General features: G+C 43.6%; 1 protein-coding gene across 1 annotated transcript; it reads right to left on the bottom strand.

The window, feature by feature from the left end:
- Window positions 1-18,592, bottom strand: VGLL3 (vestigial like family member 3). The gene is made up of 3 exons (XM_027663565.1): window positions 18,340-18,592; window positions 12,333-12,833; window positions 1-5,946 (listed from the first exon to the last, which is right to left on the bottom strand). The coding sequence occupies exons 1-3, from the start codon at window positions 18,569-18,571 to the stop codon at window positions 5,903-5,905; spliced, it is 777 nt and encodes a 258-aa protein (XP_027519366.1). The 5' UTR covers window positions 18,572-18,592; the 3' UTR covers window positions 1-5,902.
- Between the last annotated feature and the right edge of the window lie 5,565 nt (window positions 18,593-24,157).

The following is a 24,157-nucleotide window of genomic DNA, read 5'->3' as shown; positions in this document are numbered from 1 at the left end:
GAAACTCAGGATGCTGTAGTTTATGAGTTCTTCAGTTGCATAAGAATAAAGAAATAGCTAATTGGTGAGAAACACAGACCAAACTAAAAATTCGACATGAAAAAATTAAACAATAAAATTCACATTAAATTATTTATTCAGTAATAAACAGTGACACTTTTCTTTATACAAAGCCCTCCCCCCCATCAGTTTTGATGGGAGGGGCAAAAAAAAGTTTGATGGAATTTTGAGGGAAGCAAGATTGGAAAACAGGTGTGGGGGGGGAGAGAGGGACCCTGATTTGACTGATGGTTTCAAACAACAGCTACAAACAGCCAGCAGGGAAAGTGCAGCACATTCTGCAGATACTTTAGATTACTGTAAACCTCAACTGCTATAAATATCAGCTGTCTATAGGTACTAAATACCTGAGCCCAGAGTCGACGATGATTCCCACTGATGTCTGGCACTGATGCCCGGGCCACGACACTGTGCCAGCCAACACTGGGCTGCAATTCAGGCATCCAAGGCTGGTCCCAGTGATGCCAATGCCATTGAAGATTTCCAAAGACACCAACAGGAGGAAGCAGAATCAGGCTCCTGCAGGCAAACGGCCATGATCAATGATGCACAGCCAGTTAGCTCGTTTATCCTGAAGGCTTGAGCCTCTGTGCAGGTGCACGAGATCATTGTGACGTTTTAATGACCCCCATCCCTAAATTTTCTTTTTTAATTGGCAGCAGAAAACATCTTGCACTTCACAGGGAACTCCAGCCCAGCTTTCATAGGTCCCACTATGGTGTCACAGAGACTGCAGAGCAAGAACAGGGAGAGGGTCATGGGCGCTGTGCTGACCAAGGGCAGACACAGGTTTCCAGGGACATTTACAATTCACCCTGTAAGTTTAAACCTGCTAACATAGTCCACATTTAATATGTTGAGCAGTGACTGCTCAGCCACCTCCATACAATGCTGGAGAGGATCATCTCTGCTCTCAGCTCTACCAGCTCAACTCTTCCAAGACGACCACTCCTGCCTCTCCTGTCCCAAAGACTGGATTTTGAACTTGCTCAGGCCAAGGCTTCTTTAGTTTTTAAAGGGACATGTTCCTGCATCACAGCTGTCAGATTGTGCCCATAGGGCTAATATGTAAAAGCAGTATTTATTTTTAAATACCTTCCCACTTCACATGAGATTATCAGTTCCAAAGAGCATGCATCAACTTTTTTTTTAAAAATCCCCACACAAACAATATTTATCATCCAAATACCCTTTAAAGGCTCAAAGGCTGACATACTAAAACCAAGAACTCAACTTAAAAATCATATATATTTCTGAGTTGTTTATAAGAAATACATGTTGCTGGTCCATTGATACGGAGGAAAAGCTTGTACCTGAAATTAATTAAAAGAATCATATTCAAAGATATACTCGCCTGTGGAAAGGCAAAATATTGCACCTCTCCACATAACTCTGCTGTCTCCAGGGTCATCTTTACAGACAGAACCAATCAGGTGTTTTGAAAGGGGTTTTTTTGTTGGGTATTTGTTTGGGTTTTGTTTTTACAAGCATGGAAAAAATCTATTCGCTCCTGAGTCGACAGAGAACGCAAAAAACCGCCTACGTTTTCCATCTCAGATGAGATCTGGTGATGTCATTCACTTTATTTCCAAAGGTTGTGCACTTGAAGCACGAGGGTGGAACGGAGGCACCAGGTATAGCTACGTGTGTATGTGTACATATATATTTGTGCAGACATATATACATACACATAAAAAACTGTGGGAGCAAGACACAGGTCTGTGTGCCTGGAAGCAGAAAGGTTGGGGGGCAGGCAAGGCAATCCTAAGTGCAGGTGGGGGGGGAAACGTGACACTCCCCTCCCACAACCTCTGCTCTCTGAGAGCTGTGATGAGAGATCCATTCTTGAAAGCGTGTTTTGATGCAGGAGTAGATGACTGAAGGAAAACCTGCCATTCACTGGAGACCATCACACTGTAAAAGAGGTATTGGATAAACTGATAACTGAACTTTTGCACCTGGTGACGAAAGGAATCAGAACACAGTGAATTTTACTCTTGCCAAGTGCAGCTTACTCAGCTCTCCAGAAATCAAATCTCCAGGGCAGTCAGTAGCTGCACTATTCCATCATCTTGTGTGGATGGAAATGGGCCGTTGAAACAAACTGGTATCTGCTTTTCAAAAAGTGGTGGACAGCTTGAACCCTCCCGGTCTTCAAATGAAGACACAAAAATTAACGGCAGATTTCTCAACATTGGTAGGAACAAATAAAATCCTGGAACACTTTAGGAGTTTAGTATGTTGATTTTCTTGAAATAAAACAACAATCTCCCTATGTTCTCCCAGAAATAGTGATACAGTACAACATGTTTCATAAGCCCTCTCAAAATGAATCATCCACTTTCCTGGGACAGCGTCAGAACTCATCACACATAAAAAGAACAAAACAACTCCTTCAGTAACGCATTAAGACACGTAACTTATCTGTGACCTGATTTTAAGGGCCTTTTTTTCCTATCTGCAGAAACTTGAGCAGTGTTAACATTTCTGTTTCTTTCTCACTGCCACCAATTCTCCACGACTGCAACGTTGCGAGCGAGCGTTCCCCTCCTCTTTCAAGAACAAAACCATCGCAGCATCTGCTTCTCATAAGCACATTTGTGCGTGTGAGAGTGTGTATACCAGAGAGAGAGAGTGAAGTAAATCTGCTGAATTTAACTTAAAAAGTTTGTCACAGGGAAGGGTTTTTGGTTTTTTTCCCTTTTCCATCCTCCAAATTGTAGAGCACAGAAACAGGGGTACTGCTACGCACTTGCACTTTCAACTCGCTTGTTAGCACAGGGGACAGTTAGTGACTGAGGGAAAAGAATTTGATTTATTTAATTTTCAGAGTCAGCTGACTGGTGCAGGAATGGCTACAGACGATGGCAGGTTTTTATTGGCACTTGCCTCTCAGAGCCTGCGGAGCAACAGAAGTTCCTTCAGCTCACGCACAGGTTCAGCAAGTGGAAACTGGGCACAGAACAGTAGTCCTCAAGGTGGAAGAGATCTTCACCACTTATTCATCCCCACTAACCAACAACCCAGTAACACAATCCAGAGAGAGATTCCAGTGCAAACTGCCGGCCTGGGTTTTTTGTGTCCCATTTTGCTTCGACATCCACAGGGAACTGGAGGAGGTGCCTCATAGTATGAACTTGTGAAGAGGAAGGCAACGAACAGACCGCTCTTGCTACACTTTGAACTATTTCAGGAAGTCAAACACACTACACCTCAAAAAGAAATGTTGCCTTTTCTTTTGCCTCTCCTGCCACCCAAAGTCTCCCTCCCTGAAGTTTATTGACGACATATTGTTTCTTTGCCTTCCAGCTTTGCCAAGTCCAGGGAAAAAAAAAAACAAACCACAAAAATACCTTGGATTTTTTTTTTCCCCCCAGTATTTCTAATACTGTCAGAATTCCTAAGTCAGAACTCTTATTTTTGAAATATTTCTTGAACTATCCTGTCCTGATAAGACAGTGAACTGTGACAGCTATTACTACATTCCCTCCCATACAGTTTTCCCATTGCATGACGAATTTATTGACAAACTGAGAAGCCAGCTCCACCAGAGCAGCAGTAATATATAGCACTGTCATGAGAGTGAAATTTATTAAGAGAAAGAAATACTGATGGACTATAAAGATGAGGAAAAAAACCCCATCACATTTAATTCATCATCCCAACACAGAAACTATAACCCCTCTATTTTAAAGCAATATTTAAGCATAGTCCATTCAGCACTTATACGTTGCCTCAAACTTCAAATAATATATATATATATATGTATAAGGGTATTGCCAAATTGTGATATAATTCTAATGCCTCCAGTGCCAGCATGTCAAGTCCTGTCATGTGACAAGGGAGAACACTCAACACCTCATAGGATCAAGTTCAAAAGGGTTGGAGTGAAGCAGCAGAGCGGGGAGGGAGCCCTGAACCCTGGAGTGGCATGCACATCCCAACACCCCCCCTCCCCTTTCACACGCAGATCCATGTGGTCTCCACCTGACAAAACTACATTTACAACGCCCAGTGCCTTGAAATTAAACCGTTTCTTATCTCAGCCACGCGATTATGCCTTGGTTTCCACTCAGCTGGTGTGTCTTTCGAAAAGGGACGTCTGAAAACAGTGGTAAAAAAGGCAATAGGTTTCAAGAGCCTCAGGAAACATTACAGAGGGACCCTGGGTGCACAGAGAAAGGCAACATCTCCAAGCAACAGCCAGGACCTGGCAACCCAGGACCCGACCCTGGGCTCTCCTCAGTCCCACCTAAGCACTTGCTGACACTCGCTGGAGTCTCCATGGGTTGGACACGGAGGCAGCACCGAGGCTGCCAAGGGCGACCTTGCAGCCCTTATTTGGGACTGGAGCACGCTCCCCTTGGCTCCAACTAAACTCCTCATTATGCAAGTCAGACCCAAGGCCCAGGCCAGAAAGGGGGTTTTCCCAGACGCTGCAGAGGGCTGGGGTTGGATGTGGCCGCCCTGTTTTCCAAGTCTCCAGATTCCTCGCCCCTGATGGCAGCCAAGCCTCAACGTGTGCACGCTGAGCACGTGCAACTGGTCATGAAACCCAAGAGCTGCAGCTGGGGTCTCGCAAGGCCCACAGCACAGCCCGGGCTGGACAAACACACTCTGCAGTCAACAGGAGATGAAGATTTCAGCGCTCTCCTCGAGGTGCTCAGCACACAGATCAGGCCAGTTAAAAATGGTTTGTTTCCACGAGCCGCACGTTTTTATAAACCTGGCTTTTTTTCCCTGAATATTGATGTTGTAAGTCACCACCCCTCGAAATGGCTTATCTGAAAAAGTCCTGCCTATAAGATTGTACTGATATTTATGAGCACTTCGAGGGCCTGCAACATAACCCACAGGAGATTGAAGATGTTCAGCATCTTCAGTGGATCATAGAAGAGGCCCAAATTTACATTTGGTTTAAATCCGTAAGAGTATTTGGTCCATTTTCAAAGAATGGATGGGTTGGAAATGCAGTTCCTGTAACCTCAAGCTTCATTTTATGCTAAAGGTGTTTGCGAGTTTCTGACAATCAGCCCAGCACAAAGCCACCTTTAGAAGCAAGAAAAAATACAAATACCCTTACTACAATCTAACATCAGGAAAAAATACTTGGCTGAAACTTTAGGTGCGAATTATACTTGCTTAAGCTAGAACAAAAGGACAAAAACATCAAAATCTAGTAATGTGGAAACGAGGGAGGTTTAGCTCTTTAAAAAGAAAGGAAAGATAGACATTTGAGGTAACAAACAAAAAAAACCCAAAATGCACAAACACGTCACGGACATCTAAAAATAGCATTTTATACATTTTTGCCAGTGCTTCTCTGAGAGCAAGTTCTTTAAACAGAACTTAACAATTTTACAATTTTTTTTTTTAAAAAAATATGTCATCCTAAAATAGCCCATCAATCCTTACCCAAACTTTCTGTATTTCTACAAAAATAGATGCACAAAGAGCTACAAAATACTGTATTCCTGAAAGGAGGCGCGCTGTAGTCAAGGGAGAGTTTGTTTTTTTTTTTCCTGACAATTGAGACTGTTCATAAAAATATCAAGCTGAACAAAACAAAACACTGTTAAAGGAGCAGAAAGGAGTTAGGTTGCCCAGCTGCAGCAGGCTCAGATGAGGAAAGAAAGAGAAGTTAGGTTTCTGGGTTTTTTTTCCAATGCTGTGGGACCCATAAACGGCCTTACAAACAAAAAGGCTCAACAGCAAAACCAAAATAGTTGGCTCTTCATCTTCATGTGTGTCCTCTGCTCCATGCAAAAGGAGTCAATGACTGCTGTACTGCCCGCCCAGCTGTGCTGACTCCAGCTCTAGCTGGTCTGAATTTCTCTGCACTTCAGAACCAAGCAGTTTCCTTGCCCTTGTCCTGATGTTGTAGACCTGCATTTCACAAGAGAAAAGAAAAATAATTAAAATTTGGTAGAGTGTTTGTTTTGTTTTTTTTTTGTCCCCCCCCTCCCCGAGCAACCAAAATAAGAATAAACAAGTTTTGATTTAAAAAAAAAAAAGAAAAAAGAAGAAAAAAGAAAAAAAGAAAAAACCCCACAATTTACCAGCTTATTGAACCTGTTAGCAACACTGTTACTACTCCCAATTTTTGAGGCATGGTAAGCTTAAACCACACTTAAGTTTGAGACTGGCTCAAGCAGTTCAGGAACGCTGATAAAATCCTGTATGTGTTTCCTTGTTTTGACCTAATGTGGAGTACGGCACGGTACAAAAACCCCTCCAGCAAGATCTGCATGGATAATCCAGTATGCAACAGAGTAATGTTTCCTGACAGGGGCCAGCCACACACACTACCTTCCTCCAGACAAAGCCTGGGACACTCTAGGATCTCACAGTTTCTGTGGCATTTCACCTTAGAGAGGAGAGAGGGACAACGTTCCTGCAGCATGTAAAAAACCCAAATAATTTCACCTACAGAGTGTTAGATTTTCAGCCAAGAATGGCTAGTGCTTCCACATGGGAAAAATTAATGATTTTCAGCTTGCATTTGTTATGAGTTCCTCTAACATTTTCCTTTGTAAAAAGTGAGGACTACCTAATAAATGTGGTGCTGTGTTGTGGCTTTAGCATTATAGACTTGGAACCTGTATTATAATCTGGGATTTCTCTGCTCCAGAGGGATTTAATCTTCTCTAGATTTACACCTAACAGGGCGTAAACCTAAAATCCAGACAACAGAAAGGGAGATGCAGGTTAAACTTCCTGAAGAAGATACATTCTTGCTCATTTATAGGGAAAGCAAAAAGGAGTGAGGTGCAGGCACATATTTTCAGAGGTAGTAGGGCACTTAAAACCCAACAACATAAAACCTGCCCCTTAGTGTTTTGAGCCAAGTAAAACATGTTCTATGAAATGAAGGTGCACTTCCCACCATAAATCATCATTCCTATACAGACAGTAAAGCTCCTGGGTGCCATCCTACACATTGCCCTGCTACAGTGCCCCAAGACCAATGCATCAGCCAAGGATTTAGGGGTGATTTCACCACTAATGTAAATCGGTTCAACTCCAGACTTCAATGATGTTGTAGCATGTTCACTCAGTATTTAACCTGCCAAAACTGACAGATCTGTGTGCTCAGCACAGATCCCATTTCCGTATTTCATCACCCAGAGAAACACACAGGAAGTCCCACATGTTTCCAGAAAGCCTAATAGGCACGAAGGGTTCAGATCTGACAACTACCTCCTTGTTTTAAGAGCAAAACCAGCTAAATATTTAATGATGATCAGCATTTCACGCAGCTGAGTTACAAAGCAGTTGATGGTCACAGAAAAGATGACAGCACACGGCTCTATCCATGTCAGGATTCCTAAGCAGTGCACAAACACTTCTGTGTCCAGAAGTGAAGAGGCAGGGAAAGCCAAGCACACAGGTATGGCACACCAAACCTTGTCCAGGGGCTTTCTGCTCCATTGGCACCTGCTTCTTCAGACTGGAAAAACTGGGATATCCCTCATCTAGAGCACGCCTATAAAAACAAATTCAGAGACTTTTTATTCAGTGAAGATGTCTCCCTGTTGCTTAAGGGCTACTTGTTTTCCTGGCAGCATCATACACAGGCAGAGATGTAACAAACTGCTGCTACTTCCCTTCAAAGCTTCCTCCAAGTTAGTGATGACAATTTGGGGCTATTTTTCCTCTGCTGTTCACAGTTTTTTAAATGAAGATGACCCCGAAAAAAGAAGGAAGGAAGGAGGAAGGAAAGAGGAAAAAAAATAAAAAGACAGAGGAATTCAGACAGCAGAAACCTTTCAGAGGATAAAGAAGTCATTTAAGTTCACCAGTGGAGCGCTAAAGGCCACCAGAGGCAGTGGAAACTTGTAAGAAGAGAAACATGTTATATGGATCCTAGCAGCTTAAAACAAATGACACACACCTGCTTAAGAGGTCATCCACCTGACAGTAGCAACTGGTAGAAGGGGAATAACCAGTTGAGCAGATACCTTTCTAGACAGGTATCTTTGCAAGACACAAATAACTGTAACAAAGAGGTTTAAGGTATAGCTATTAAACCTAAAAAGCCACAGAAAACAATCAAAAGGAAAAAAAAAAAAAAAGGCCAAAGCTGCCTTAGCTACTTAGAACTTAATGTGGAACACTTTCCATGCCTTTTCCTCATTATATTCCCACCTCCTTCATGGCAAGGTCATCTGCAGTCCTAACACAGAACCCAAGTGCAACCCTGCTGCTAACAGAGAGCTTTCACTTGCAGCCTGTCCTAAGCAGGGACATCCTGGCTTGCACTGCACGAGTCAGGATTATCACAGGTGTCCCCTGTCTCTGGGACACCAACCTTATAGCTAATTGCCACAGGAACATCGTGCAGTTTCTGTAGGAACATCTAAACAAATTTAATGAGTTGTGAAAAAACTCGTGGGATGTGTGTGAACAGAGACAAATGCACAGGAGGCAGCAGATTGATCCCTCAAATTCCATATTCAATGTGTCAAACTGATGTGCAGGCGTTTCCAAAAGCAGACTTTTCACAGGTAGCCAAGACTAGAGTATGTTCATTAATTCACCTAAATTTAAAGTTATTCACCTCAGTGGGTGTTACCTTCACACGATAAAGAATGTGCACCTCGATTTCAATACAGACTTAGAGCCGTCAGATATGCCAGAATCCCGCTTTGCTTCTAGTGTGCTAGGGCTACAGGAAGCCTCCTCCAGCACATCTGTCCAACAGCAGGACAGGATATCCTCCTAGGCCCTGCAGTAGCAAAGCAAGTTGCTCTGCTCTCCTCCCCACAGGGCTGCCTGCAGACCAGGCAGCTGCCAGCACAGCCAGATCCGACTGATCAGCTGAACTCCTGGTGAGCAGGACATCTCCTGCCCTGCTCCCGAGGGAAACACTCATGGCTGTAACCACCAGCTCCACTTCAGGACAGCAATTCCCCTCCCCAGCCCCTGATCTTAAGTGCTGGGCTCTGCTTGCACACCCCTCCATGTAAACAGGAGGATCTGGCAGAGCCATGAATCACAGCCGGCGCTGTCAGAGTCTGACCTCGGCTTTGCAGGGAGTTGTGGCCTAAAGCACAAACATGCTGTGCTTACACCAGTGTGTTTATACACATAAAAAAAGTCCATACAAGACATACTTTTACACTGAGCATTATAGCTCGGGCACTTCGGCTTCGGGAAGGCACTACACACCAGCAGAAACAAAAGTAACAGGTTTTAAGAGACCTTGAGGTAGACCTGCATTTTCTTTAATCCCACTTGTACCAATAAAAAAAGCTTCTAAAAGGGCTTAATTTGCAGCATACAACGTTAGGATTAAGCCACATGTAACGGGAATCAGGTATAAATCCCTCTTCATTCTCTAAAACAGGACCATGTAAGTTCAAACAGATATGCGAGGCAGATCGATACTTTGTAAGCCCAACGAGCAGTGCTACACTGATGTCCCGGGCAATCCGCTCTGAAACATAAATTCCCAAACTCCACCGTGCACGCCAGGGGAACCTCCTCTTAACCCCTGGAGTGATTCAGCACCATCCCTTCATGAGATCGATTATTTGGCTTAGTATGGCAGAGATGCAACAATGTAGCTGGAAGAGGGTAAGGTTACAGGCAGCCCGCCCTGATCCCAACGTTATCATTCCATTTAATTCAGCAGGAGGAATTTTTCAAATGTTTCCGTAATCGCATGTGACAGCAGCACAAGAAACGTGACCCACCATAAGGGAATCAGCTTTTAGCTGCAGAGCTCTGAAAAGCAACATCTAGGTATATAGCAAATGAACTTTTTAAGTATAAATCACCTGAAGCTCCCAGAATCTGATATATTCACAGCTCCACAGGCTGTATTCTCCAGGGACACATGAGCAAACACTTTCAGAAGTGATGTATTCTTGCCACCATGGCCTTACCCTACTGTGAAGAAATCACCTCTGTGTCACTAAAAGCCAGTACATTCTTCCAGGCCCTTCGGTTTCTGGCCTCTCTGCTGAGATAGCTGTCTCACATTAGCATTAAATGCAACGAAATTCTGTGTGATGTGGAGACTTATCCAGTACAAGTCTCCCCCTGAAGTGCACATGAAGCAGTAAAAGCTTCACTGGTGCTGGATGTGACTCAGTGTGGTACTTCAGCAGCCCCCTTCTCTCCCCACAGCACAGCACACCTTCCCTGGGCTGACACCTTTTGATGTGCAAGCAAAACACCGAGGCAATTAAGTTCCTTCTTTTCACCAAGATCACGCCTTGAGTGCCTGTAACCAAAGCACTTGTCTCAACTGCACGAGCTGCAGAGGCAAGGCTGAAAAGGGAGCTCAGCCTTCCTGCCCTTCCCAGCAAGGAAGGAGGGATGAGTGTGCAAGGAAAGAGGCCAAGTAATTGTAATGTCACAGGCCTCCACTGCCTGCTGTGTTTCACTGCTTGCACCCTTGTTTCCAACTCTGGGGCTGCCTAACAGGATTTTGCTGTTGTGTTTCGGTGCATGGTTATTTTGAGCAGCCACAAGACACTGATCTGCTGAGATCCTCTGTTCCTGCGAATCAGTCACACATTTCCCCTCTTTCTTTTCCCCCCACAGAGGGGGAAATTAACAGTTCAGACCTTTTCCAGTTCCTCACTGATCAACTACATGACACGCAAGCCACTGCCAAATCAGGATCCTGAAAAAACTGGCATCCTACTGTACCTCTCCATAGGGATTTTTACAAGGAGCAGGTAGCATCAGGGAAAAGCTGTATTAGTCCTGTAAGGCAGTGCTAGGACCCACAGTCCCTTTTTTAAGGTACTGTGCTCTTAAAGGGAAAGAGCCCCTGGTTTATTCCAGGCACTACTACCAACAAAGCAGCAGTAAGCAAACCAGCTTGCACAGCACTGAAACTACTCACAGTCTAGGCTGGACTTAAACCCAAGCCAGGTAGCAGTTTCTTCTGACTAATAATTCCCTACGCAGTTCTCAGCTCCATCCCCAAAACCCTAAGTCAAAGAGCAGAGCTCTGCAGCTGGGCTGCTGGGGCTGGTGTGAGACCAGGGGGCTCATCCCCTCTACCACTGGCAGTGAAAGTCTGCTCATACTTCAGGGAAGTTCAGCTCACTCCCCCCATGGAATTTGTCACAGGGGCAAAACTTGAGATTCCAGTCTGGTTAGACTGTCATTCTATAGCCAAAAGCATAAAATGCATCACTGGTATAGCTGGAAATGTTATTAATAGATATAAATTTTTGCAGTGTTAATAATCCTAATAAGCTTTTCCTTAATTTTCTTGAGGCAGCAAATGGCATAGTATTTTATTTAGAAGAGATTATTGGTTCCCAGTTGCTTTAAGTGGAAGAGAAAGGAATTTGTATTCAGTTCATTGTATTTCATCTTTAAGAAATTTTTCCCCACTAATTCTTCATTGCTCTGTGCACCAGTCAAGGCAAGGAAGTACTTCTCACACATTGAATCAGTCAGTGAGAGCTGCCAAAAAGAGAGACACTTTAATGAAAAGGTAATAGAGATGCAAACCTAGTCTTTCCTTAATCAAATAATATACTGTCTTTTAAAGTATTAATCTGCAAGCACTGGGGCCGTTGAGATAAATACCAAACAGAAAAAAGGAGGCCTCAATAGCACATATGAGCTCCAGGGTGGAAACTGTTAGTCACCCAGCACCTGATTGCAAAAGTGAGGGCTGCCAGACTGCTCCTAACACCGAGACAAGAGCCTGCTGGTCAGAGCTCACAGGCACAGATGTAGCTCATGGAGGCTGCCCTATGGCTACAGACCCTGCAGGAAAATAAATCTAATTCACAGACCTCTACCCAGACCCTACAGAAAGATGTTTAGCTGGATGGCGAGCACAGCTCAACCAGCATCTCCACTCTCCTTGTGACACCTGGATACTGCACAGGAAGGAAACGCTGAGCTGTTGCAACTTAGGTAAGATGCAGTCCTCGTGTACTGCAAGTTATTAGTTCACTGGAGCTACATTTTGGTGAATGTGCATATGAACTAGCTGAACAAGCTGGGAGCTTCCACATGGAAGTATAATTAACCATTTTCCACAGGATTTAAACAAACAAAAAACCCCCACGTATCACGTCACAACTCGTTTGGCTTGAATGGGGCCAAGGCAGAGGAAGGTCTCTCAGCAAAAAGGCAGCATGTCTCACAGCTCATCTGCCCTGACAGCAATCACAGGAGGGATTCCCACCTGGAAATACATTTGAATACGGCCGAGAACCAGCCCTGAGTCCACTTTTTCCCCCCCGCTCAAATTCCTGCCACAAGCCACGGACACAATCGAACCGTCTTACCTGCGTCGAACCCAAAACTCGGCACAATGTCCACCGTTCCGTGGAAGGCTCCAGCCCATGCTGAGGTAGCGCTGGTGACAGCAGCGGGGTCTGCCTTTGTCCCGTCGCACTGGGGAGCGGGAATCCTGGCCGCGCGGACCGACGGCATCAGCAGGGACCCGTAGCGGGGGTCGCGGTGCGAGCCGGGGTGGTGATGGTGCACGTGTGGGTGGGGGTGATGGCGATGCATGTACACATCGTGCATGTGTGCGTACGAAGGGCTCACCTGAGATGCTAAAGGGTAGTGCCAGGATTCGGAGGCGGCGGGGGGAGGAGGTGGGGCAGTCTGATGGAGGCCGTGCCCTGGCCAGCTGCCGGGATCTGGTGTGGGGAAGGTGCCTGGTGCGGTGACGGGGAAATCGGGGTGTACTCCACTTAAGCACGGTGGAGGAGGAGGCTGATAAGAGCTGGTCCAAAATGAAGTCGGGAAACTGCTCCTTTGGCTTGAAATTGCTGAGCTTTCTGGTAGAGAGGAGAGAAATGAAGCGTCACTGAAGCTGAACAACGCATTACGTGACAAAAAACCTACCACAATTTGCTACTCTCCGAAATTTGTACTACTGAACTCAAACTTCCTCAGTAATTATAGAAATCACAGGACAGCTGAGGTAAGAGGGGACCTCTTGAGATCAGCCAGTCCAATCCCCCTGCTCAAATGGGGTCAACTGGAGCAGGCTGTGCAGGACTATGTCCAGTCAGATTTTAAATAAGATCCAAATTCCACAGCCTCTCTGGGCAACATGTTAAAATGTTTTATCCACCCTCAGCAATTACAAAAAAAAAACATACAAAAAACAAACCGACAACAAAACAAGGAAAAATAAAAAGAGTTTTATTGTGTTCAGATGGAATTTCCTGTTTTCTAATCTGTGCCTATTGCCTCTTGTCCTGTCAACGAGCATTGCTGAGGAGAGCCTGGCTCTCCCATATTTCTCATTTTGCCCCCCATCAGGTTTTAAACATATTGATAAGATCCTCCTGAAGAATATTTTTCGTCTTCAGGCTGAAGGGTCACAGCCCTCTCAGGATCTCAGTGCAAGAGCTATGAGGAGAGGCTAACTCCTGACCAGTCCAGACCATATCATTTAGAAAGGCAGCTGCTGTGGCTGGAAATGCACCTGAGGACAGAGAACCAGGTTACACTACAGAATAGGAGATATTTGGCTAAAGGAAGAATAGCACATCTTCTCAAACTAATTGCATGCTTTGATGGTATAAAGATCATATCTAACAGACCTTATGTTAGCCCCTTATAGAATATACCATGTTGCCCTGTACCCAACAGGATCATACACCCAGAAACCTCTACGTAGCTCAAAGAGGTTTTGGTCAGAAATAAAAAAGACTCACTGCTTCTTACAGCTAGGGCTCAACTTCTATTTAAATGGATTCAAATACCTCCACATTATGAAATCACATTCTAAAAATTCCTCTCTGGAAGGAGCGGTTACTGTTTTTGATGTGTAGGAAAGTATTGGCACCTCCATCCTCACAATCCTCTTGCCAGCTCATGTTAGAAAGTACTGCTTCGTGCAATATGTCTCAGCTCAAACAGGGGTGGTTTTTTTTTTTTGGTCAAAGATGGAAACATAAAAATACAGGACTTCACCTCTGATGAAAGAACAGTCATAAAAATAGCCTATGGAGGAATAAAGCCAGGGAAGTTTAATATCTGATGAGGCGAGGAATCCTCTGTTCCTCATATAACTTTTATAAAAATACTTTTTTTTTTTAAATGACCTTTTGTTTTGCTTTGTTTAATAAGCAACTGGAATGAGACTTGGGTGAAGACACCATTGAGAATGAACAGATTCTTCAAATGCTCCTGCCTCTGAACTTTGCTTATACAAAAATAGTTTGGAAACCAAAACTTAGAAGTGTTTTCTGACTCTATCACTTGGACAACTCACCTCTCTGTTTTAAAATCCACTAAAATCACAGTATTTTTTCCACACATCAACTGGCTTTGATTTAGGCAGTTTATTGAGTCTGATTAACTTCCTATATAGGAAATAAACTTTGCAAACACACCATGGACTAACACAGAGGATGTTTTGGGCCAAAATGCTTCAGAGGCTGCAAGCTTATCTGGCAACCTGTACTCCAACACGGTTTTCTTCAAAAGGTTGGGCCGCTTTTTTTAGCAATGTATTTCTATTGCAACTCATGCTTGGAGACTGGAGAGAGTTTCAAGCATATTTTAGAAGCCTCAACACCCCTCCAAAGTTGGTATTGTTTGTAAATCATTCCTTGTTAAAAGGGATTACGCTGAGGTGGAGAGTGTTTATGGTGATGTCAGCTGGGCTGACACAAAAAAAGCAAACCCAAACTTCTCCATGCCCAGTCTGTTGTTTTCCACACTGCTTAACAGAGGAGCACAGCTTGATAATGCTCTGCCAGTATTCTGGAAACGAAACCTCTGTAATCGAGAGTTTTTGAAAACTATCTGGCTGTTATCTGCATGGAAAAGCCCTAAATCCAAAGCACTGCACTTCAAAAAAGCACAGAAAACCACAAAGTATCTGCAGGACAGCTTTAATACCAGGAGAGAGAACACTTTAAACCACCGGATTTGCCAATATGAATTCATCCCAGATTGCATAACAGTTTGGCTTTACCAATCATGCAGGAGGTCTAGGCCACAGAAAACACGTTTGGCCACGTCCATTTTTCAAACCTGTGCACATTTCACAAAGCCACTGCTGCTGTCAGACACTGCCGTGGACCAGCCCCCACCAAGGCATCGCTGAGTGGAGCAGCAGAGTCCAAGCTCGCTGCTCAAGGCCAAGTCATGTCACTGGAGACACAGGGCCCAGCCAGATTATACAAACATGCCAGAAAATTTCATCCCTCCCGAGTGCTGGGAGATACCCAGCCCCCGTGGAACACGGCAACGGAGGAACAGCCACCGTCCTTGAGGAAGAAAAATAAATAGAACAAAATCTCTGCAGCTTGCACGGGCTTTCGAGAGGGGAGGGCAGGGGGAAAAGAGGGGTTTAACAAAAACTGTTTGCCAAGAAGGACACTTCAGTCACCACAGTTTCCTGCCCTAAGCACAGGGAGGCAGGGAGACGGCAACATCTCGGATACCACGGAGTGGTAACTGATGCAAACGTTCGCGGTGGCCGAAACGTGCACCGAAAACCGGGAAGGAGACAACGTGTGGAGCTTCCTGCAGTACAACACTGCTCCTCAGTCGGGGCGAGAGGAAAGAAAAATAAGAGAGGGAAACCCAACCTTTCAGCTAGGGGAAAAAACCACGTTGATAAAAATACCATCAAGGTAACACCGGTTTCAAGGTATCTTTAGTCACGTTAGCGCCCTCAAAAAGACTGCAGGTAGCTACACCTGAAATTGAATATTCAAAGTCCGTGTTACTGGACCCTATTGCAGGGAACTATATTTTATCAAAAAAAAAATCAGTTTTCAAGTTAATGTGAATAAATAAACTGGTCAGTATTTTCAGCATACAAATGATGAAAACCTGTTCTTTTCAGGACAACGGGTTCCGTTTTTTCTAGGTAAGCAAAATCCCTCCTTGAAACAAAACAAAAAAAACCCCCAACCGATCAAACAAACAAAAAAAAATCCCAATAGCACTGCAATGATAAAATCAGAGTTTGTGTTTTCATCAGGACACCTTAAAAAAACTCAAAAAAACCAAACGCAAAGATGGAAGGGAAAAAAAAAAGGGCAAAAAAAAAATCAAAAAACATTACTAGTCCCTCCTTTCAGGTAAAGGAGAAAACAGAGTGAGCTGGGGAGCCAGTTCATGCTCACACACTTCCCACTTAAATCTGTACCTTCCAAAAACAGTTGTTGCAAAGGTTTTTTTCCTTTTTAATTTATCTTTGAGCAATAAATTGACAAAAATTCTGACTACCCATGAAGGTCATTTATAAAAGAACCTCAAGCTAATGGTATTTTAACCTCTGTAGGTAATGGGATACAAATTCACATTCACAGAACCATAAAACCGTTTGGGGCTGGGAAGGGACCTTAAAGATCACCTAAGTTCCAAACCCCCTGCTATGGGCAGGGATACCAACTAGACCAGGTTGCTCAGAGACCCATTTATTTGCTGTTAACTGAACACCTCTAAATACTACATAAACCAGAAGGCCAAGGTGTTGGCATCGTTCCTTCCCACTGTTTTCAAGCAGGCATATTTCAGAAACTCATTTGGGCCTGATAAAATCATTGTCAGCTCCTGTTCTCTGAAGCAGCAAATGCCCTCAGCTCTCTCAGTGTCCAGAGCCCTGCCCAGCAGCCTCCCTGGGGATTTTCATACCACTTCAGCAGGTGCAGCAGCAGCAAAGGGCAGATCTCCTTACTTTATTCCCGGAAGACTTCTAGGACATGCAGACCTCCATTCCCCACTGAGGGCATGGGGCACATGGGGTTAGGAGGCAGCGTGGCTGAAGAACCCTTATACCAGGCCACCCTGTCCCCTGCAGAACCCTCTGGGGGTGGTTGTGCAACCACGGGGGGAGACAGAGAAAAAGAGCTGGGTCTGTCTGAGGTCAAAGAGAAGACACACAACCCCTGGTATGTCTCTAAGCTCAGTGAAGAGGGCTTGCTATGGGCACGGGGTCTCTGGGGACTGCCTTGGTCCCATCTCTAAAACATTTATAGCCTGTCTGGGCCATTTATAAACGCTCCAGTCTCCTTTTTAGTAAGCATAGGTTCAATCCTGCTCTCAGTCGAGTCAACGGAAAATTTCCCATTAACGTTAATGGTCCCGGCTCAAGCCATAAATTCCTCCAGCTCCCTAGCCACTTGTGCTGACCTTTGCTTAAACTTCCTCGGATTTGTCATCATCCTTCTGGAAAGCGAGTCCTTCTGTGTTATTTTTCTCTCCACAGTAGTTTCCAAAAATCCCATCTCTTCAATATCTGTGACTTTCATCAGCGCGGTCTCACCTCAGCGTCGCTGATCATGGGCACCACTGCTCCCACACAGATCCCACTGGTATCTCTCTCACTCAACCTGATGCAAGGCCACTGCTCACGTTGCTTAGTTTGTGTCCCTCTGTCAGTCCACATAAGGATGTGATCAGAAATAATGCAGCTGTGGATCTGAAAAAACTACCTACACCTCCACATTCAGCAATGGAAATAGCATCTTACTGGCAAGGCTTTCTTCAGCCACCAATTTTGAAATCTTACCTGTAAGGTCTTCCCAGTATATGTGGCAAGATCTTCTCTCTGTTACACTGATGCATATAATGCACATAAGCATTTATATGCACATAATGCACATAAGCATTTATATGCACGGCAAGACAGAAGTGTTATGACACTGTGCAAATGCCTCGCAGATCCTACCGTGTTTCTACTCTCTGCTTGGAAGCAGAGTAGTGTCACCCCCATTTTACATGCAGGAAGCTGTAACATCAGCCATCTCTCTCCCATGAGCAGGCTGCAATGCACCACACCACATGGTTGCAGCCACAAGGGCCAGGGCTTGTCCCCCAGTCTATTCCAGCCTGTGCTGGCTCCTCCCCACTTGAAAAGCAGCTGTGGATGAATCCTAATCACCTGGCAAAGTCACCCAAGAAGGCTGCATAGGTTTCCTCACGTCCAAAGCCAGAATCCCAAACAGCTTTTCTCTTTCCTCACAGGCCAAGTTTCACACTTGGAGCTTAAAAAAAAAAAAAAAGAGCCTCCGACCTTGCAGGAGAGGTTTGTGAAGCTGCGTGAGCTCTGCCCCATCCCATCCAGGCCTTGGCAGAGACAGGGGTTATGGTAAGAGTGGGAGGCGCCTGCTTCTTCCGTGCCTCTGGCACCCATCTCCCCCTTTAACACTTCACATCACTCAGCCCCAGAAGCTCTGCGGTTCTTTCAAGTTTGAGGGAGAATTTTCCACCTCTACAGAGGAGTGAAATTTCAGCTGCAATGCAATACGTGTTACCGCAACACAGACCGAGTCAGCCACGCCAGAAAGAGCAACTTACTGCTCCTCTTACCTCTCCACAGAGGACTTAGCCCTGTCTTGCTCTTGGTAAGGGCAGTTTCTGAATTGAAGCTACTGGCTTGGCTCAAAGCTCTTGAGAAATGTTCATCCACTACTGAACCAATGTCTCCCTGGAAGTAAGTGAACAGGACGCAGCGAGAGTTAAGGTACTCCATCTCGGCAGGCTGGTCTTTCTCATCCTCCTCTTGCTTGCTGGGAAGGGTCACTTCCAGAGACTCCTGCATCTTGTTGTACACAGCTAACTTCTTCTGGGATTAAAAACAGAACAAACAAGAGACGTATCAGTGATGGCGTTCAGCGGAAGATCAACATATGGTTTCTTTAACGAGAAATAACTGAATATTTATTTCATAATTTAAGTGGGACTACCAGGATATTTCACGCTGGCATTTCACAAAGAAGAGAATACCAGCGCCCACTTATGAGCCTCTCTCCCTCTCACACAGATGGACCTGCTTCTCAGGCATGTTTCACAACTACAATTTATCAGCGAGAGCTTCCACTCAATACTTTCGAAAGAAAACAGGCAGGCTCTAACAATTCCTTCCTGACTCCCACCTGGAGAGGATATTCCCATTAACGAAACCTACAGAGGTCAAGTCAAGCTCTGTGGAAGGGTGTCCAGACACAGGGTGCCAGAATTTCACCCATCTAAGTGAAAATGCACCAGATTTTGCCGGCTGTGCTCCCCCAGCTGAGCGTACACGGCCCTCGGGACTCTCCTCATTTATCCACTCATGAGGAGGTAAAGATGGGAGAATTTCATGCTTCCACAAATGCATAAGTTTTCACTCATTGCCAAGAAAATTTGGCAATTTTAAATTAAAGCTATACTTTAGGGTAGTGATTGGGGTTTGGCTGGGGAGCTGAAGTCTTTTGTTTTGGTTGGTTGGTTGGTTTGGGGTGGTTCGTTGCTGTTTTGAGGTTGGGGTAAGAGGTGTTATGGGGTTTTTTTTTTTTTTTTTTTTTCCTTTTCTTTTTTTCTTTTTATTTTTTAAACACAAGTTTCTGGAAAAAAAAAGGACAAAAATTCAAGTAATAAAAAATTACACGTGTGATCTGGGGAAGGAGAGGGATTGATAAGTCTGCAAACACACGCAAAAGAAATGCACCCCAAACCAAAACCACAGAGAATCATGTAAAAAAAAAAAAAAAAACCCGCACAAGCCATCTGTGAATGGCTATTTCAGAATTTTCTCTCTCTCTTTCTCTCAAATCAAACCTAAATGTCAAAATAAATGTGTGTGAAGATCCATTTTGCACGGAACATATTTTTCAGATGTTCCACTCTACAACTGTTTTCACAGGAAAAAAAAACCAAAAAAAAAAACCCAAAAAAACCCAACTTTCCCCACAACAGCCAAGCTGCAGGAATCACAGCTTTTAGCTAGCCAGCCATTTCCACAGCTGACTTTGCACACAAGCACTTTCAGGAACCCAAAAACAACTACAGCACATATGCAGAAGTATTTCATATCTACAGAATTACAGTTTGACTTCTCTTTAATGGTTTGCTTGGCAGCTCTCGAGCACCATCAGAATCTCTTTAAGTTTACGGCTTTTTTACCCTTTTTCCAGAGTGGTTCTATAGAAAAAATTAAACAACTGTACAGCCTATAAAGTTTCACTTACACAATAAACACGCATGTCTGAATTAAAAATAATTGAAAGTAATTTCCTGACCTTATGTATCATCAATACATTTACCTTCGGTGCTTTCTAAAAAATCACATAAGCCGATACAAATTCTCTCGTTGTAATGTAAAACAAATACTCTGGGGCTAAGTCTTAATTATGAATGGTTATTTAAAAAAAAACCCAAACAACAAAACTGTAAGGAAGAGCTATTTACAAAAGGAATTAAAACCAATAGCACTAAAAGCTCGTAACAACTAAAGGATCTATGTGACATTCCAGTAACTGATAAACATAAACCAGCTCAGTAATGCCATTGATTCAGATGCAATGAGGGTCGTAGATAATTTTATTTCAGTTTGGGATATTCAGGCAAAGGGCTGGAATTCAAGTAAATCTGTGCTTCACAAAGCAAGTTATAGCATGGCTCAGCTTAGCAGTGTTACTTATTTAGGCTTTCAGTTTTATCCCATGGTTCTGTAATATATAAAGAAAAGCTCTGGGATTCACACATAAAAAAAACAAAACAATCAAACACAAGGAAAAAGCAAATTAAAAGTTTTACCACAAACACTAAAATTTACTAAAATTGTTAGAATGAAGCACAGCCTGAAGCTCTGAAACGTATTTTTGCAAATGCAGAATTTGGGGTAACCTATATTTATTTTTTTTTTTTTGTAAATGCTTTGTTCATTTTTTTTTTTTACAAAATTTACATCTCCAAAAAAAGTCGCCTAATATTTGTTCCTGAAAGGGAACAATTGGAAAATGAAACGGAAAATCTGTTCCTAAGGTATCACTCATAGCGAGCTTCACAGTTTTGCTTAGGTAATCACAGAACGATGAGACTTGAGTAAGGCAGAAATGGTTATAACAATACTGCATATATAGGAGACACACACATCAGAAAACTGTGATGAATCTACCTCAGTGACTTCATCATTATTAAAGGTGCACCACAACCCAGAACCTCTTAAAAATGCAAGACAAGTGGTTGGGGAGGGTGGTTTTCTCATTTTTGGTTTCGGTCGGGCTTTGTTTTTTAAGCAGAGACGAAGTACGAAAAGAGATCTTTACAGAAGCCTAAACAGACACTGACCTACTACAACATCTCAGGTGCAAGTGTATGTGCCAGACCCTGAATAATGAAACACACTTTAAAAGCTGACTTCCATCGTTACAGGTGCAATACTTGTGTCTATCCTGCAGTTATGCAAATGCACGTACAAAGCACACAATTATATACAGAAACACTCTGTTTAATACAGCCCCTGGCTTGACTTGGTTATCAGGAAGGAAGTCTTTCAATGTTCCTATACAGGGACTGGAGCTCAGGAAATTAAAACTTATCTCCAGAGTCGCTTCTCTGTGCAGGAATGTTCCCCCTTCCACAGCCTAAGAATCTAATTCATTTTCCATTTCAACTCTCTTCCCTCCCCTCCAGTCCATGGGCAGTCATTACAAGATGCTCTGAGCACTTTCTTCTTTCGAAAACACCAAATCTGACCTTTTTTTAATGTAAAGAAAGACAGTAGGACTGATGAACAAGTACAAGGCCTTGTGCATGGACTGAAGTTTTGACAGTGAAAAGTTTACGTTTTGTGGTGAGTTTTCTGCAAACGATGAGAGTTCTAAATGAAAAGATTTTTCAAAGCAGCATCAAGCCTGTGATCAGACATAAGTATAAGTAATTTATATTTCAGGAAGAAATTATCAGCCCGTAATTGCAAAACTCTTTAAATAAGAAACTTAAATAAGAAACTACAGTGAGATAAAGTGACTCAACCAGTTTTCCTTGTATGCAATGTACATACAACCTTTCAATTGTATACATCCTCTAATAATGTGGGATTTTTTCCCCCAGCTCACTTAAAAACAGCCTGTTTGCACACAAATTCCCTAATTTTTGTTCTGACCTTAATCTTCTCGTAGCATTTCTGACTGCACTTGTGTGAGTGGAAAAGTATGCAAGATCATCAGCTGCTAAATGAATTTGTCCCACCATCGTGGGGTGTGAGGGCACAAAAACAATAAAACAAACATCAGGTTAGGTTTCTGGTAACCAATCCGGGCAAGTCCACTTTCACTTGTACTTTTTCATACAAACAGTTCTGGCATATATTTAAGCAGCCAACAGCGTCTGTAGATCAAAATGCTACCCCCTGTCAACGTTCAGTACTTTTATATTAATGAAATCTACCTCTCCCTTCCTTACAAATTAGAGACCGATATCAAGCAGTCTCTGAAAAACAAAACAAAACAAAACAAACACACAAAATCTTGTCTTGGCCAAAACCCAGAATACAGAATTTAAAGTCAGCCGAGTGTACCAGGAAATAGGGAAATTCAGAGTCTACAGCAGCTGATGCCAGCTTAGACCACAGCCCCCAGTTCATGGCTGAAGAGGCACAACCTCTGGGGAAATAGTGCTGTACAGCATGGCCTGAATTTAGCCTCAATCAACACTTTTTTTTTTTTTATTTCATATACTCACAAACAAGGTGTTCCAAAGAAAATTTAAATCCTTAACTGCGAGTCGTAGAACAAAAGGAAACTAAAGGTCAGTAGCACATCACCATTGATATAGGAATATTAAAGAGCAGGTTTATGCCGAATGAGCATCATCCTGTCTTCTAAGGAAGACTGACCACTTTTAAAAAGCTCGTGGCCCAAAATCTCACACAAAATCCTCGCCTTGAAGGTTCCTGTTATTTGCTGACGTGCCGCAGCCAGAACCAAGCGCAACGGTTCCCATGCAGTGAAGTGCTGGCCACATTAAAGCCAGTGGCAAAAGTCCAACTGACTTCAAGGGTCCAGGATCTCACCCAGGGTGTCTGGTAAAAATGTCAGAACATTCCTCCTCGCGAATCGAAATAAATTCGCTTCCAGTTGAAACCAGCTAGCAGGCAGCAAAACAGAGAAAAAAACCCAACAAAAAACACCCCCAAAACACTGACAAACAAAAACCAACCACACTTGAGAACAGAGAAAGTTTTAGTTTAGCCAAGTTTGAATCACATTCAGGCTAGCTCTTGTTTTTCATATAAGCTGGTTGCCTATTCCTACAACTTATTATCTCCATACATGCCATCATAACAGCATATGGTCCTTTATGCTCCCAAGCATGAAAGTCTGGTGTGCCTGTGGCCACCTGTTACAGATTTTCCATTATGAGAGAAAGAACAGGAACCAAAAATAAAGAATAACTACACTGAGGAAACACTATATGACCCTCTCCTGAGAAAAAGGCTGTCACTTGACATAAGCTGTTGAGAAGGAATTCCAGCAACAAACTCGAGGCAAATCATGGACAGTCCCTCCGTTTGTGGAGCTGTCTGCCAAGCAGGCTCCTATTGATAACATAGAAAGTATTCAAGGAAGAAGACAATTTCAAGCAATCAGGGCATCAAATGCTGGGCCTGAAAGCAGTGTTTATGGCATGCCCTGAAAACGTGAAATGATAACTTCTATCTGCACAGACGAGCAAGGCAAGAGCTGGTTTTCAGGTGAGCCACTGGATTTGCAGCAGTAAAGCCTGCAGCTCCTGCTATGCTCTGCTAATGGAAGGAAGTGGTGAAAAAGGAATGAATTTATACATCTTCTGCTGTACATGCTAACAGAGGTGTACCAATAAAGCCTAAAGGTCTATTTTTACATAGGTAGAGGAAGATCAAGTAGAATTTGGTCCCAGTCCCAATGACAGAGTAAAACAAGCCAAACTTTTAAAATCGGCGGTGTCTTGTAGTGTTAAACCAAACCAACAAAAACACACACACAGGGGAAGACTTAATCCAAGTTGTACATCCTGCAATTCTGAGAGTAGCCTTTAAAGGTGAGTTATACAGGTCTGATTCAGCTTCCAGACAAGTCAGCAGCAGACCTCAGGACCAGGCCTCAGGACTAGCCTCGAGAAAGAATCTGAACTGCAAAAGCTGAATGTGAAGCCACGCTCTGCTGTTAAGACACAGCATAAGCAGTATAATAAGCACATCCTCAAAAGTTGTAAGCACGTGACACAAAGAACTTTACTGAAAAAACAAGTTGCAGCACATGAACCGGGGTTTAGCTACAGCCAGCTGACACAGCACTATACGTGACCTGTCCTCGTCGGCAGTGTCGATAGTTTGGAAGGAAGAGCTGAGTTAGCGACCTAATTTGCTAATGAAGACAAGCCC

The sequence above is a fragment of the Corapipo altera genome, unplaced genomic scaffold, assembly GCF_003945725.1.
Source record: "Corapipo altera isolate COAL_440 unplaced genomic scaffold, ASM394572v1 165, whole genome shotgun sequence".
Lineage (NCBI taxonomy): Eukaryota > Metazoa > Chordata > Aves > Passeriformes > Pipridae > Corapipo > Corapipo altera.
Note: the sequence above shows the minus strand (reverse complement) of the source record. Positions and strands in the feature narration are given on the sequence as shown.